This window comes from Notolepis coatsorum (genome assembly GCF_963971535.1).
Source record: "Notolepis coatsorum genome assembly, chromosome: 1".
Lineage (NCBI taxonomy): Eukaryota > Metazoa > Chordata > Actinopteri > Aulopiformes > Paralepididae > Notolepis > Notolepis coatsorum.
Window position 1 is genome coordinate 1,461,841 of NC_140165.1, and position 18,230 is coordinate 1,480,070.

Genomic DNA, 18,230 nt, shown 5'->3' on the forward strand with positions numbered 1-18,230 from the left:
GCTATACACCACTTTAAACCAACTCCCTGGCACTACAGTTTCACTGCTATACACCACTTTAAACCAACTCCCTGGCACTACAGTTTCACTGCTATACACCACTTTAAACCAACTCCCTGGCACTACATCTTCACTGCTATACACCACTTTAAACCAACTCCCTGGCACTACAGTTTCACTGCTATACACCACTTTAAACCAACTCCCTGGCACTACAGTTTCACTGCTATACACCACTTTAAACCAACTCCCTGGCACTAAATCTTCACTGCTATACACCACTTTAAACCAACTCCCTGGCACTACAGTTTCACTGATGTACACCACTTTAAACCAACTCCCTGGCACTACAGTTTCACTGCTATACACCACTTTAAACCAACTCCCTGGCACTACAGTTTCACTGCTATACACCACTTTAAACCAACTCCCTGGCACTACAGTTTCACTGCTATACACCACTTTAAACCAACTCCCTGGCACTACAGTTTCACTGCTATACACCACTTTAAACCAACTCACTGACACTACAGTTTCACTGATGTACACCACTTTAAACCAACTCCCTGGCACTACAGTTTCACTGCTATACACCACTTTAAACCAACTCACTGGCACTACAGTTTCACTGCTATACACCACTTTAAACCAACTCACTGGCACTAAAGTTTCACTGCTATACACCACTTTAAACCAACTCCCTGGCACTACAGTTTCACTGCTATACACCACTTTAAACCAACTCCCTGGCACTACAGTTTCACTGCTATACACCACTTTAAACCAACTCCCTGGCACTACAGTTTCACTGCTATACACCACTTTAAACCAACTCCCTGGCACTACAGTTTCACTGATGTACACCACTTTAAACCAACTCACATGGCACTACAGTTTCACTGATGTACACCACTTTAAACCAACTCACTGGCACTACAGTTTCACTGCTATACACCACTTTAAACCAACTCACTGGCACTACAGTTTCACTGCTATACACCACTTTAAACCAACTCACTGGCACTAAAGTCTCACTGCTATACACCACTTTAAACCAACTCACTGGCACTACATCTTCACTGCTATACACCACTTTAAACCAACTCCCTGGCACTACATCTTCACTGCTATACACCACTTTAAACCAACTCCCTGGCACTACATCTTCACTGCTATACACCACTTTAAACCAACTCCCTGGCACTACAGTTTCACTGCTATACACCACTTTAAACCAACTCCCTGGCACTACAGTTTCACTGCTATACACCACTTTAAACCAACTCCCTGGCACTACAGTTTCACTGCTATACACCACTTTAAACCAACTCCCTGGCACTAAAGTTTCACTGCTATACACCACTTTAAACCAACTCCCTGGAACTACAGTTTCACTGCTATACACCACTTTAAACCAACTCCCTGGCACTACAGTTTCACTGCTATACACCACTTTAAACCAACTCCCTGGCACTACAGTTTCACTGCTATACACCACTTTAAACCAACTCACTGGCACTACAGTTTCACTGCTATACACCACTTTAAACCAACTCCCTGGCACTACAGTTTCACTGCTATACACCACTTTAAACCAACTCCCTGGCACTACAGTTTCACTGCTATACACCACTTTAAACCAACTCCCTGGCACTAAATCTTCACTGCTATACACCACTTTAAACCAACTCCCTGACACTACAGTTTCACTGCTATACACCACTTTAAACCAACTCCCTGGCACTACAGTTTCACTGCTATACACCACTTTAAACCAACTCCCTGGCACTAAATCTTCACTGCTATACACCACTTTAAACCAACTCCCTGGCACTACAGTTTCACTGCTATACACCACTTTAAACCAACTCCATGGCACTACAGTTTCACTGATGTACACCACTTTAAACCAACTCCCTGGCACTACAGTTTCACTGCTATACACCACTTTAAACCAACTCCCTGGCACTACAGTTTCACTGCTATACACCACTTTAAACCAACTCCCTGGCACTACAGTTTCACTGCTATACACCACTTTAAACCAACTCCCTGGCACTACAGTTTCACTGCTATACACCACTTTAAACCAACTCACTGACACTACAGTTTCACTGATGTACACCACTTTAAACCAACTCCCTGGCACTACAGTTTCACTGCTATACACCACTTTAAACCAACTCACTGGCACTACAGTTTCACTGCTATACACCACTTTAAACCAACTCACTGGCACTAAAGTTTCACTGCTATACACCACTTTAAACCAACTCCCTGGCACTACAGTTTCACTGCTATACACCACTTTAAACCAACTCCCTGGCACTACAGTTTCACTGCTATACACCACTTTAAACCAACTCACTGACACTACAGTTTCACTGCTATACACCACTTTAAACCAACTCCCTGGCACTACATCTTCACTGCTATACACCACTTTAAACCAACTCCCTGGCACTACAGTTTCACTGCTATACACCACTTTAAACCAACTCCCTGGCACTACAGTTTCACTGCTATACACCACTTTAAACCAACTCCCTGGCACTACATCTTCACTGCTATACACCACTTTAAACCAACTCCCTGGCACTACAGTTTCACTGCTATACACCACTTTAAACCAACTCCCTGGCACTACATCTTCACTGCTATACACCACTTTAAACCAACTCCCTGGCACTACATCTTCACTACTAGACACCACTTTAAACAAACATAGGCTGCTTTAGACCACAGGAATAGCAGCACGGTGGTGTAGTGGTTAACACTGTCGCCTCACAGCTAGAAGGTCCAGGGTTAGATTCCCACTTGGGGACCAGGTTGCCGCGTTGCCAGGTACCCAGGTGGGGGGGTATCCCCCGGGCCTTTCTGTGTGGAGTTTGCATGTTCTCCCCAGTGCTCGCAAGGGTTCTCCCCATCGTCCCTGACGAAGACGGGCAGGAGCACTTGGATTGGTCCCCGGGCGCGGCCCTCGCCGACGCCCTGTCCTGCCCTTGAGGGGGAAGGACGAGGGGATGGGTTAAGCACAGAGCTCAATCGGCGACCCTGAGAAAGACAATGCATGTGTGTGTGTGTATTCCTGTGTGTGTGTGCCGCCCATTGCATGTCCCATGTTGTTGCATGCCAAATAAAGACGTCTCTAAAGAGGTCCTGCATTATTATGGCCTGTATGAATTCTTAAATTGGGCAAAACTCCCCCCTTTAAGCGCCGAACGAGCGTTTTCTTCTCGTTTTGCGTTCTCTATTCGGGCGTCAACGAGTTCCGTTCTCTAACCTGATACCCGTCGTGTGCTCTCTGCCGCCCTCTACAGGTTCAGATCTATGAGCTGGAGAATCACAAGATCGAGACGTGGCGAGGTGATACTTCCTTCCAAAGTAGGGATGCTCGATATTGGCTTTTTTACCGATACCGATATACCGATATTGTCCAACTCTTAATTTCCGATACCGATATATGCAGGGTTTCCCCCCCAGAAAACTGAATAATTTCAGGTAATTAACATTACATATCTCTTGTTGTGGAATTAACACAACATTATGCATACTTTTGACAATAAATAAAATCAGAATTGGTTCTTACTTGCTTGCCTGGGTAAATAAAGGTTATAGAAATGTAAAAAAAAAAAAAAAAAAAAAAAAAAAAAAAAATATTTTTAACGATACCGATATTTTCCGATATCACATTTTAATGCCAATATCGGTAGGCCGATGATATCGGACATCCCTATTTCAAAGTAAACCGCGCTGAAGTATGGAAAGCCAAAAGTGCCCCATTTAACACCTCAATTCCCCACCCGTTTGTACAAGTATCGCCGTTAAATGATCGGGGTTAGGCACTAATTGTACAAATGGGTGGGGAATTGAGGCGTAAATGTGGCACTTTTGACATCCCTGTGTGTGTGTGTGTGTGTCTCTCCCTCTCTGTAGACGTGTACCTGCGGTATTCCAATAACATCCTAATCAGCGTCCCTCCAGAGGCCAGGTGGGTCAGCAGCTCTGCACACAGCCGCCACTAACGCACACGCACACGCGTGTCGCTTTGAACTCTTTCAAAGGTGTTAGTTGTTTTTTCTTTTTAGTTTCTTTTGTAATGTTTTCTCAGAATTATTTCTTAGAATTCGACCACAATTTCAGTGGCCGGTAGCCATTGTTGTAGCATCATCATTAGAAGGTTAAGTTCTCCCGGGGCGGCTGGGTGGCGCAGCGGACATTGCGCTCGTCACCAACGCATGAGACACCGGGTTCGACTCCGGCTGTCGGCGTTGCCTCCGGCTTGGGCCGGCCGTCATACTGACTCAATTGGCAGAGTCAGCGGGTGGGAAAGCCGGTGGGTGGGTCCGGGTCGGGGCGCCTGCACAGCGAGGGAAGGATCTGGAGGGAGGTAGTGTGACCCTTCCACACGTTACACTCCCCCAGTGAGAGTCCGCGCTGCCAGGTGAAAAGAAGCGGTGGGCTGGGTACACATGTATCGGAGGAAGCGTGTGATAGTCTCCGCCCTCCCGGACCGACGGTAGGGGGTAGAGTGCGCAACGACCAGGAAGGGGATTGGTAATTGTCATAACGACTAACATTGGGAGGGGAGAAAAAAACGGAAAAAGAAGGGGGAAAAAGATTAAAGAAAAGTGCGTTACGTGCTGTGCCACCCTGGCGCCCCATATCCTGTGACTTTGATAATGATTGGACAAAAACGGTTTGATCTATAGTCTGATTTGTGCCACGCCCATTCCTTTTTAATATGTAGCGTCCCCTCGTGGTCGATTTGAATTAAACTTTCAGGGTATGTGTCGGGTACCTATGTGGACATATCCTGCACGTTTTCTGATTGGCCCAACAGCTGTTTAGGTTTAGGTTTACTTTATTTGTTCAAGGGGGACAGTTAATAAAACATTTTACAGATGTAAATGCACCCAATTTTAGCCAAAAGGCTAATTTCCATTGGCAGTCCCCCTGCCAGAAGGTACAGGCTAAAATCCTGTGTAAAAAAAAGGGTTAGCAATAAAAACAGAATAAAATCAAGATAAATAACATTAGAATAAAAAAAAACACAACAAAAGCACATAGACATACGATAGGGATACAGGTCACAATACAGTCATGGACACAAGGACAGAGCACATCATGACATATTAAGAGACCCAGACATAGACAGACGCACCATATCCACACACACACACATACACACACAGACACCTCAGTGTTGACAGTTCTGGTTTTCAATGAGCCATTCCCTAACCCTGCACTTGAATGAATTGTATGATGTGGACACTCTAATTGTTTGAGGAATTGAGTTCCATTGGTGGGATGCTCTGTATGAGAAGACGGCCTGGCCGAATACACTTTTTTTGAAAGGGATTGTACAGTCCCCCCTTTGCCGCACCTCTAGTGTTCCTGGTTGAGGCAGACTTGAGGTTGATGAAACCGGACAAAGGAGGAGGAGCCAATCCACACTTTATTTTAAAAACTAGACAGACGTTTTGATATAGGGTCAGGTTTTCCCAACTGAGTAGATTATATTTTTTTAGAGTGTGACAATGATGGTACCTGAATGGTTTCTTGTCTAGAATTTGTATTGCTTGTTTGTATAGTGATTGAAGTGGTTTCAGAATGGTGGAATGTGAATTGGACCAGGTTATCAAACAGTATGTGATGTGGGAAGGAACCATTGAATGAAAATATAGCTTTGCTGCCTCGGTTGAAAGGAAGTTTCTTATGTACCTGAAGTTTGATAGGCTGAACTTTACCTTATTGCAGACTTTTTTTATGTGATTTTTTAAGCTAAGGTTTGGGTCTATGTGTAATCCTAAGTACTTATATTCTGATACTACCTGTAATTTCTGACCGGAGATGAAGATATCCTGCTCTGCAACTTCTCTGTGGCCCTTGGAGAAGAACATACAGACAGTCTTAGAGACATTCAATTGTAAACAGCTGTTCTTAAGCCAGGATGTGACATTCACCATGACATTAGACAATTCTGTTGCAACCTCTTCTGTGGTTTGACCGTGTGTAAAGATCACTGTATCATCAGCATACATCAGTACATAACATTGTTGACTTTGTTCTACACCCCCTTTTGATGTCCATTGGTCAATATCTTTGTGGAAATCTGACTAATGACGTAGGAGTTATGAAGTTCAACATTTTGACCTTTAATTATAATATTCCAGGAATCATGTCCCTGACCTGCTGTCAGCCTATGTGGCAAGTTTCATCCACAACAGCCTTTTAGTTGGCGAGCTCTGTTCCACTCCTCTCTGCCTCTCCTCTCCTCTCCTCTCCTCTCCTCTCCTCTCCTCTCCTCTCCTCTCCTCTCCTCTCCTCTCCTCTCCTCTCCTCTCCTCTCCTCTCCTCTCCTCCTCATCACTCCACCCCCCTCTCTCCCCTCCTCTCCTCTCCTCTCCTCTCCTCTCCTCTCCTCTCCTCTCCTCTCCTCTCCTCTCATCTCCTCTCCTCTCCTCTCCTCTCCTCTCCTCTCCTCTCCTCTCCTCCTCATCACTCCACCCCCCTCTCTCCCCTCCTCTCCTCTCCTCTCCTCTCCTCTCCTCTCCTCTCCTCTCCTCTCCTCTCCTCTCCTCTCCTCTCCCCTCCTCTCCTCTCCTCTCCTCTCCTCTCCCCTCCCCTCCTCCCCTCTCCTCTCCTCTCCTCTCCTCTCCTCCTCTCCTCATCACTCCACCCCTCCTCTCCTCTCCTCCTCTCCTCTCCACTCCTCTCCTCTCCTCTCCTCCCCTCCTCTCCTCTCCTCTCCTCTCTTCTCCTCTCCTTTCCTCTCCTCTCCTCTCCTGACCTCCTCTCTTCTCTTCTCTTCTCCTCTCCTCTCCTCTCCTCTCCTCTCCTCTCCTCTCCTCTCCTCTCCTCTCCTCTCCTCCTCTCTCCTCCTCTCTCCTCTCCTCTCCTCTCCCCTCCTCTCCTCTCCTCTCCTCTCCTCCTCTCTCATCCTCTCTCCTCTCCTCTCCTCCTCTCTCCTCTCATCTCCTCTCCTCTCCTCTCCTCTCCTCTCCCCTCCTCTCCTCCTCTCCTCTCCTCATCACTCCACCCCCCTCTCTCCGCAGCCTGTTTGAGGCCGTCTATTCCCTCCTGAGGAACAGGATCCACCGGTTACCAGTCGTTGACCCGGCGTCTGGGAACGTCTTACACATCCTGACCCACAAGAGGATCCTGAAGTTCCTCCACATATTTGTGAGCAAAGCTTAAAATGTGTCACTATTACTTTTTTTGTGGTGGGGCTATTTGTTTATGTTTGGATTACAGATTCAGTCTTTAACTCATTCAGCGCCGGAGCTTAATCCGCGAGATGGCGCTAGAAAGCCACCGCTTTAATCAATGGGGGGACTGCGAGATTTGCGAGTGCTTAAAAATATATCTTAAATTATAGCTATGGGTCTAATACACCTGTCGATTGTCAGTGAGTTGCTTCCAGTCAACATGCACAAAACGGATTGTTTTTTCATTGGTACATTTCCGTTTGATACCGTTTTGAATACGAGTATAATTTTGGTGATTTCTAGTCATCCCAGGAAAAGACGCGATAATAAATAATAATAATGGATTGGATTTATATAGCGCTCTTTGTGACACCCCAGAGACCCCAGAGCGCTTACAGAGTCCATTATTCGTTCATACACAGTCATACCGGTGGTGGTAAGCTACAATTGCAGCCAGAGCTGCCTTGAGGCAGACTCACGGAAGCGTGGCGAATAATCAACGCCTACGGCCCCTCCGACCACCACCAACATTCATTCACATGCATACACATTCATACGAGGCAAGTAGGTTAAGTGTCTTGCCCAAGGACACAACGGCAGTGGGATGGACATGGGCTTGAGTGGGATTCGAACCACCAACCCTTCGATCATTGGACGACACGCTCTACCCCTGAGCCACGCCGCCCCGCGATAATAGCCCTTTAGTGGAATACACTAAACACGTTGTCATTTTTCGCCTGATTATCGAATCTTACCTTGTATCTGATGTAATGCAAAAGAAATAATCCAATTATCTGATCGTCATTCCAAATACTGCTCGTGGAGGTCCGTACCACATTACCGACTGTTACACAATGACGGGCGGGCGGGGGTCACTGTTCAATGCCATCGTTGCAAAGGCCTACCTCGCCTGAGCACCTAAACCCCGCCCGCACGGCTCGGATCGTCCCAGAAAAGAAACAACACCATTCCCAATGGGGTGCAATACCAGCTGGAAGGCTGCGGTATTTGCCCTTTTGCGAGCTCAGACCCATTCCCAACGATAACATCAGGCTGGATGGATGAAAATGAATGGATATCGCTAATAAAAGATATAACGATTAAAACCCGACTATACTCGGTGTAGGTGTAATATCCGAAGGTCTGTGAGTTTCGCACACCATTGAAGCAGAGTAGGTCAATAACGGGAGTCTGAACGCGCACGACAGGACCACAGTTTACCATTTAATAAATAAAAGAAAAACATAACATGTTAAATCGCTGTTCGCACGGTCAAAAAACTATAACGCTACTAACTACCCTGGTTCCATTCACAACACTGGAGCTGCCTTCTACCCAGCTGACATAAGTAGTCACATGACATTTCTAAATTGGCTCCTACACTCGGGTCTGGCGCTGAACAGTCGTCGAGTTACCCCGACTATCATCGTGACTGGCGCTGAATGAGTTAAGATAACCAAATATATGTTTTACATATATAATTTTTGTTTTTTGTTTTGCATATATATATATATATATATATATATATATATATATATATATATATATATATATATATATATTTGTTTGTTTTGTAAGGTTTTAAATTAGTACACTCATTTGAGTAGTGGAAAAAGGGTAGGATTAAATAAGTGTATACTTCTTCCTACTTTTCGAACATGTAAATTGAGTTATGTTTTGCTTTTGTTTATTTATATATATATTTGTTCCATTTAATTTCTTGAGATGAATGATTTTTTTTGATTTTATATTGTTTGTATTTATTTACATGTTCGAAATAAAATATTTCAAATTCAAAATTCAAATAACTAATAACTTTGACTATGTGCAATACTGAGTATCACTTGCCGGCAATTGTTAAGTGTTGTGATCTGATTTTTCAAATGGTGGATGTCTCGTTTTGTAGTTTTTTTGGACTACTGATCTCAGAACGGCTGCGTTGGAACATGTATAAGCGTACCGTACTGACAAGAATACTCTGCAGTGATTAATGTCTCAGATACCTGAGAACTACAGTGCTGTCTGTGGTGTATATTCACATGGTGGTTTAAGTGTGGTGTCACTAATTGGTGGTTTGTGATTGACACACTGTCCGATTCCTGTTTTCCACCACGCTACAACCAAGGCCTACCGGGGTAAACGAGCCACATTCCTGTGACAATTGAGGCCTTAGGGCAAGTCACATAGGCTTGGTCGTAACATGGGTACGACGGGTACGACGGGTTAGACGGGTTCCTGGTTTATAAACATACCGCGTTCGGGCCAATCAGCAGTACAGTTTCCCCCTACCTGCGTGAGCTACTGTGCTAACAAAGTACAATGGGGCTCTATGGAGAAACCATGGCACTCTCCTGACTAAAGGTATAATGGGGCTCTATGGAGAAACCATGGCACTCTCCTGACTAAAGGTATAATGGGGCTCTATGGAGAAACCATGGCACTCTCCTGACTAAAGGTATAATGGAGCTCTATGGAGAAACCATGACACTCCCCTGACTAAAGGTATAATGGAGCTCTATGGAGAAACCATGACACTCCCCTGACTAAAGGTATAATGGAGCTCTATGGAGAAACCATGGCACTCCCCTGACTAAAAGGTATAATGGAGCTCTATGGAGAAACCATGACACTCCCCTGACTAAAAGGTATGGAGCTCTATGGAGAAACCATGACACTCCCCTGACTAACAGTATAATGGAGCTCTATGGAGAAACCATGGCACTCCCCTGACTAAAAGGTATAATGGAGCTCTATGGAGAAACCATGGCACTCCCCTGACTACAAGATATAATGGAGCTCTATGGAGAAACCATGGCACTCCCCTGACTAAAAGGTATGGAGCTCTATGGAGAAACCATGACACTCCCCTGACTAAAAGATATAATGGAGCTCTATGGAGAAACCATGACACTCCCCTGACTAACAGTATAATGGAGCTCTATGGAGAAACCATGGCACTCCCCTGACTAACAGTATAATGGAGCTCTATGGAGAAACCATGGCACTCCCCTGACTAAAAGTATAATGGGGCTCTATGGAGAAACCATGACACTCTCCTGACTAAAGGTATAATGGAGCTCTATGGAGAAACCATGACACTCCCCTGACTAACAGTATAATGGAGCTCTATGGAGAAACCATGACACTCCCCTGACTAAAAGGTATAATGGAGCTCTATGGAGAAACCATGACACTCCCCTGACTAAAAGGTATAATGGAGCTCTATGGAGAAACCATGACACTCCCCTGACTAAAAGGTATAATGGAGCTCTATGGAGGCGTAAATAGCAACGCGTCGCTCCCGCAACACCGGCAGGTCCACCTGATGACTCGGAGCAGCTAGACAAAATGTCAGAAGTTTGGAAGCATTTAAAAATTGAAACCGAAGCCAGTCCAATAGCCAGTTGCAATGTTTGCAAGGCGGACGTTCCACGTGGAGGAAAGAACAGAGCTGCGTTCAACACGACCAATCTAATACGTCACGTTATGTTGACTAGAGCGAGCAAAGGAACGGGGGACTGGGCGGCTGGTGCTTTGCCAAGCAGCTGTATTGATTGCAACGCCTCGCTTGAATGAAGAACGTTCACCTGGATAACGTCAACATTCGCTTTGTGACGATTATCGTCGGCGTTTCAGACCAAAATGGAGCAAATCATTACGTAAGTCGAACACTGTGAATGTATACTAATGTGCATTCTCAGGGGCTCAGGGTGAATGTAATGTGAGCCGCCGCGCTCGACTGGGGCTATTGAGGCAACAGGGGGGCTTGTCTCGCTTCGCCTGTTTCTGACAAAAATGCGTTAAATTGGTTAACTTACTAATGTGAAAGATCGGATCGGGAAAGATCGGTATCGGCAGATACTCAAAATCACATGATCGGGAGCAAAGAAATTCCCTAGTAATAACCAATAATAAACAATACAGTCAACTCCTGAAGTCAAAACTATTTGAAGCACTCATCACTTCCCAGTGCAATACCGGCTTCCAACATCTCTTGTGGCGCTGTGGCGCATACAGTCGAATGCTGGTATTGCACTCACTGAGGGACACGAAGAAGTCAAGTCCGATGGGATTTGGGAATCTCAAATACAAATCGGGATTGGAATAAAAAATGCATTTATATTAAACAATACAGAATATACAGCACTTCTTGGGGTCTGTAGGGTAAGCACTTATTCCCTCCCCCCTGAACGTTTATGGAGATGTATGGGCCTTTTAAGTCGGTGATAAAAGTGTCTTTCAAGGATAAGTGAGCTCCTGCACTGATTATTATAGTTCAATATTTGATCACCAAAACCCCCCAAAAAGCCCCCCCCCCCCCCCCCCTACCCCTCCCCCCGCACCCGAAAAAGGCGCACGCGACCGTCCCAAATCTGACACACTTTTGAACGAAGTTATACTGTGATAGAGCGCCGAGAATGAACGTGTTCACAATTACGTTCAGTTCACGGTCGCCCCAAAATATGAACGAGTTCATAAACGATCGTTCAGGTACATCACTGCTGTTACAATTAGAAAGGACTGTACGCACAGCGTCAAAAAATCATTGGCTGTGATCTCCCTTCTGTGGCCTCCATATATGCCACACAAATCAGGCGGAAAGGGAAGAAGGTGATCTGTGACCCCTCTCACCCTGCTCACGACCTTTTTAACCCCCTTACCTCCGGTAGAAGACTCCAAAGTCTCAGCTGTAGGACATCTCGTTTTAAAAACAGTACATATCCCGAGGTTGTCCGTCACCTGAACTCAAGCCCTAAATGTTCAGGCACTTTGCACAACAAGGGCTAGCACCAGCGGACAGGCACTTTAAGGCAATATGCACTTTAAACTGGAACACTGAGCTATTTTAGGTACTGTAGAATTTTTTTTATTGTTTGTGTAATACTTCTATTGTGGGGATTGCATCGCATGTATTCTTGTGTGTTTTTATACTGTATGTACTGTATGTTTGGCACCAAGACAAATCCCAATCAACCATGTGTTGAAATGGCAATAAAGTTTTCATCTATCTATCTATCTATCTATCTATCTATCTATCTATCTATCTATCTATCTATCTATCTATCTATCTATCTATCTATCTATCTATCTATCTTCTCCACGTCTTGGATGCTCTCCCTCCGCAGGGAATGACGGTTCCCAAGCCCCGGTTCATGCAGAGGCCGATCCAGGAGCTAGCGATAGGAACCTTCCACAACATCGCCATGGTCCCACAGACGGCCTCCATCTACGATGCCCTGTGTGTCTTCGTAGAGCGAGGGGTGTCTGCGCTTCCTGTGGTGGATGAGCAAGGTAGCCCACCTCATTTGCACCCTACCTTAACTTTTTAACCCCATCTCATTTCTGCATTGTACCTCGCTGTTCTAGGTCAACTCCTGAAAAGGGGGTCAATGTCAGACTTTGCAATCAAAAGTTAGGGGGCTAATAACCCTTGCCATAATTTCAGTGCGCCCCTAACTTTTGATTGCAAGGTCTGACATTGACCCCCTTTTCAGGAGTTGACCTAGAGCCCACCAAGGTCATGCATATCAAGTTTGGTCAATGTCAGACCTTGCAATACACTGTAAGGCACTGTAAGGCTACTGTCCTGCCTCACTTCCAGTGATGAAGCTAAGCTATGCTAACGGAGCATCTATTCCCAAAGCTAAAATGCACGCACAGAGACAAAAAAGGTATGTATCTTCTTGTCTAACTCCAGGGAAGATGTTAAATAAGCTAATTTCCCAAAATAGTGGAGTTATCCTTTAAGGTTAGAGTTTGGAATCAGGGCTGGCGTTCTATCGCCCTGCTCTAAGACAAACTCTGACCTTAACCAACTTCGAAAGAGTGCCTAAGCTTAACCGGCGAAAGAACTTGCCGTCACACGATTGGTGCGACCAGAAACATCAGTGGCCAATCAGAGCGCAAAACGTGAACGCGGAAGCATGAACCGGTTAGGCTTCGAATAGAAGGAGTAACGCGTGGGAGGCTCACACTGCCCCCGCTACTTCCTGTCTCTGCTGTGCAGGCGTCCCCCAACCGACCTGTAGGAGTCGCTGTCCACAACGTCCAATCCCCACCCATCGACTTCCACCCGCTAACTCTGCCAATTGAGATAGTATGACGACTGGCCCAAGCCGGTGGCAATGCTGACACCCGGATTTGAGGCCGGAGTCTCTTGCATTGGTGACAAGCACAATCTCCGCTACGCCACCCAGCCGCTGACTTTTACTTACTTCTTAATAATTTTTTTTTTTTTTTAAACTTACTTTCTTTTTACTGTATGTAGCACACTCTCAGGGGCTCATACAGAAATAAGCATTTCATCATAAAGTATTCTGTATTGTGACAAATAATAAACAAACTTGAAACTTGAAAGACGAGGCTTAAATATGACATTTATCAATTGATAGAGTAAATAAGTAAGTAAAGTGTATTTAGTAAAGCACCTTTCACGGAGCAGAGTCACAAAGGGCTTCACAAAGAGTAAAAGTGTAAAAAATAAGTAAAAAATAATTTAAAAGAGCAACAAAGAATTTTAACAAAAACATAAAAAAGAACAAAACAAAGGCCAGTTTGAATAAATTAATCTTCGGCTGCTTTTTAACCCTTTCACTACCACACGACAGACGGTTAACCCTTTCACTACCACACGACAGAAGGTTAACCCTTTCACTACCACACGACAGACGGTTAACCCGTTCACTACCACACGACAGACGGTTAACACTTTCACTACCGTCTGTAGTGTGGTAGTGAAAGGGTTAACCCTTCGTCGCGTGGCAGTGCAAGGGTTAACCTTCCGTATGGTGCGCAGTGAAGAGGGCTAACCCTTTGGGTAGTGTGTGGCAGTGAAAGGGTTAAAGAGACTGCGGAGAACGTATATATAATATGCCGACAGGAAGAGAGTTCCACAGCGTCAGAGTGGTAACTTCAAAGGCACGGTCACCTAGGTAACCTATAGGGTCGGGGGGGGGGGGGGGGGGGGGGGCTGTAGATCAAATCAATCAATCACGAAGACGACAGCGTTCTAAATGGACCGTGTTCAGACCTCCTGCTGCTGCGGTGTTTAATATCAACAGTTGACGGGAGGTTGACTCCGCTCCAGCAGTGTTCCGTTACCACGCTGACATTTTACTCCCAGCGTTGACTTGTGTTTTCTTCTCCCCGACTCAGGCTACTATAGGTTACCTCTCTCTTTGACTCCCAGCACCGTCCGTGCTAATATGATTCTACGTTGTGCTGTTTTGTTCACAGGCAGAGTGGTGGCGCTCTACTCCAGGTTTGATGTGATTGTAAGTAGCAGCTCTTGTTGTGTGGAATATTTAAAAATGAGCCGCGACGGCAGTAAGCTGTGGGAATTTAGATAGAGTACAGTTTGTATATAAAAAATTAAATATATATAGGGGAGCTCCAGTAGCTCACCGCGTACCTCGAACGCTATTTCGGCGTCGGGGACAACCGTGCGCGTCACGGATCTGGGGTAGCGAGTTCGACTCCCGGACAAGCCGTACTTTCTCAGAGTGTCTTTCCCCCCACAAATGTCAAAAATTTCAGACGGAGGTCGCATTGTATCCTGTATCTGATTTAGGAACCAACATTATGAAAGTGACCCAAATCTGAATTGAAAAGATCAGATTCAGATTTGAGTCACATTATCAGATTCAGATTTGAGTCACATTATGAGCAAAGACATCAGATTTGGCCCCACTGTCGTCAGCAGTGTGAATATAGCCTACGAGTTGGGGCCCATGTTATCACCAAGCTTCCCAGAGTAGGAACCTAGGACTGTGTGTCTTTCATGGATCCCCTTGTGATGGCAGCATAGGGAGGGGGGAGGGGGGAGGGGGGGTACAGGTATGGGCAGGGTAATAGTAGAAAGATATAAATATAGGCATTAATTAATTAAATCGAAAATAAGAAAATATGAGAAATCAAATTAAACAGTGTAATCAAAAGGTGCATATAATAAGGTATATTATACATTACAATAAATATGGGCAATAAAGAATTAGAGTCAATATATACTATGAGTAAACAGTATAGACAAGGTGCAGTATACACAAGGTGCAGTATACACAAGGTGCAGTATACACAAGGTGCGGTATACACAAGGTGCAGTATACACAAGGTGCAGTACACACAAGGTGCAGTATACACAGGTGCAGTATAGACAAGGTGCAGTATACACAGGTGCAGTATACACAAGGTGCAGTATACACAAGGTGCAGTACACACAAGGTGCAGTATACACTAGGTGCAGTATACACAAGGTGCAGTATACACAGGTGCAGTATACACAAGGTGCAGTACACACAAGGTGCAGTATAGGCAAGGTACAGTATAAACAAGGTACAGTATACACAAGGTGCAGTATACACAAGGTGCAGTATACACAGGTGCAGTATACACTAGGTGCAGTATACACTAGGTGCAGTATACACAAGGTGCAGTATACACAAGGTGCAGTATACACAGGTGCAGTATACACTAGGTGCAGTATACACAAGGTGCAGTATACACAAGGTGCAGTATACACAGGTGCAGTATACACTAGGTGCAGTATACACAAGGTGCAGTATACACAAGTATACACAAGGTGCAGTACACACAAGGTGCAGTATACACAAGGTGCAGTATACACAAGGTGCAGTATAGACAAGGTGCAGTATACACGGGGTGCAGTATACACAAGGTGCAGTATACACAAGGTACAGTATACACAAGGTGCAGTATACACAAGGTGCAGTATACACAAGGTGCAGTATACACAAGGTGCAGTATACACAGGTGCAGTATACACAAGGTGCAGTATACACAAGGTGCAGTATACACAAGGTGCAGTATACACAAGGTACAGTATACACAAGGTGCAGTATACACAAGGTGCAGTATAGACAAGGTGCAGTATACACAAGGTGCAGTATACACAAGGTGCAGTATACACAAGGTGCAGTATACACAAGGTGCAGTATACACAGGTGCAGTATACACAAGGTGCAGTATACACTAGGTGCAGTATAGACAAGGTGCAGTACACACAAGGTGCAGTAAACACAAGGTGCAGTATACACTAGGTGCAGTATACACAAGGTGCAGTAAACACAAGGTGCAGTATACACTAGGTGCAGTAAACACAAGGTGCAGTATACACAAGGTGCAGTATACACAAGGTGCAGTATACACAAGGTGCAGTATACACAAGGTGCAGTATACACTAGGTGCAGTATACACAAGGTGCAGTATACATAGGTGCAGTATAGACAAGGTGCAGTATAAACAAGGTGCAGTATACACAAGGTGCAGTATAGACAAGGTGCAGTATACACAAGGTGCAGTATACACAAGGTGCAGTATAGACAAGGTGCAGTATACTCAAGGTGCAGTATACACAAGGTGCAGTATACACAAGGTGCAGTATACACAAGGTGCAGTAAACACTAGGTGCAGTATACACTAGGTGCAGTATACACAAGGTGCAGTATACACTAGGTGCAGTATACACAAGGTGCAGTATACACTAGGTGCAGTAAACACTAGGTGCAGTATACACAAGGTGCAGTATACAGAAGGTGCAGTATACACAGGTGCAGTATACACAAGGTGCAGTATACACAAGGTGCAGTATACACTAGGTGCAGTATACACTAGGTGCAGTATACACTAGGTGCAGTATACACAAGGTGCAGTATACACTAGGTGCAGTATACACAAGGTGCAGTATACAGAAGGTGCAGTATACACAGGTGCAGTATACACAGGTGCAGTATACACAAGGTGCAGTATACACAAGGTGCAGTACATACAAGGTGCAGTATACACAGGTGCAGTATACACAAGGTGCAGTATACACAAGGTGCAGTATAGGTGCAGTATACACAAGGTGCAGTACACACAAGGTGCAGTATACACAAGGTGCAGTATACACAAGGTGCAGTATACACAAGGTGCAGTATAGACAAGGTGCAGTATACACTAGGTGCAGTATACACAAGGTGCAGTATACACAAGGTGCAGTATACACAAGGTGCACTATACACAAGGTACCCTAACTGTCAATACGTTATACGTTGTAGTCCGTGCAGGTTTGGTGGTAAGAGTCAGACACACTTAGTTAGTGGTCAGCAGACATTCCTAGTAGATCTTATTGAAGATAACAAACTGAAACTGACTCTAGATCAGTACTCCCAATTTCAGAGGTTTTGTGAACATGAACCCTGGATTATTGTACTTCCAACCACAGAAGTACAACTTTATTTAACCCATGAGCACCTGTGGAGGTTTATTGAAAACCCAATGCACTCGTTGAGCTACTGTTAGCATTGTATGTTGTAACTAGGCATGTTCGATATTGGCTTTTTTACCGATATCCGATATACCGATATTGTCCAACTCTTAATTTCCGATACCGATATCAACCGATACCGATCCCCCAAAACGGAATAATTTCAGGTAATTAACATTACAAGTCAAGTCAAGAGTTTTAATTGTCACGACATATCTCTTGCCGTGGAATTAACACAACATTATGCATACTTTTGACAATAAATTCTTAATAAAGTCCTTACTTGCTGGCCTGGGTAAATAAAGGTTAAATAAATGTAAAAATGTAAACAATTTAAACAATTTGGATACCGATAATTTCCGATATTACATTTTAAGGCCAATATCGGCCGATAATATCGGACATCCCTATTGAAAACCCAATGCACTCGTTGACCTACCGTTAGCATTGTATGTTGTAACCATGGTGACTAGTAAAATAATACACTCTTGTGTGTTTCCCACGGTGACAGAATCTGGCGGCCGACCAGACGTACAATAACCTGGACATGAGCATGGCGGAGGTGGTCTGGCGGCGCAGACGTGTGGTCCAGGCCGTGATCAAGTGCTACCCCGATGAGACCCTGGAGGTCGTCATCGACCGCATCGTCAAAGCTGAGGTGGGTCTCTCTCTCCCCTCGAGGAGGAGCTGTAGGTGGGTCTCTCTCTCCCCTCGAGGAGGAGCTGTAGAACAACTACTCTTGTGATTTTCCTGTA

At 44.9% G+C, this 18,230-nt stretch overlaps 1 protein-coding gene across 1 annotated transcript in view; it reads left to right on the forward strand.

Moving 5' to 3' along the window:
* Window positions 1–18,230, forward strand: part of prkag3a (protein kinase, AMP-activated, gamma 3a non-catalytic subunit) — a gene marked incomplete at its 5' end in the record, with an annotated part of 36,415 nt that overhangs the window by 11,960 nt on the left and 6,225 nt on the right. The window contains 6 exons of the mRNA XM_084329024.1: window positions 3,321–3,366; window positions 3,937–3,991; window positions 7,059–7,185; window positions 12,338–12,503; window positions 14,448–14,485; window positions 17,987–18,133. Of these exons, the coding sequence (XP_084185150.1) occupies window positions 3,321–3,366; window positions 3,937–3,991; window positions 7,059–7,185; window positions 12,338–12,503; window positions 14,448–14,485; window positions 17,987–18,133 (579 nt within the window). The remainder of the gene's footprint in view (window positions 1–3,320; window positions 3,367–3,936; window positions 3,992–7,058; window positions 7,186–12,337; window positions 12,504–14,447; window positions 14,486–17,986; window positions 18,134–18,230) is intronic.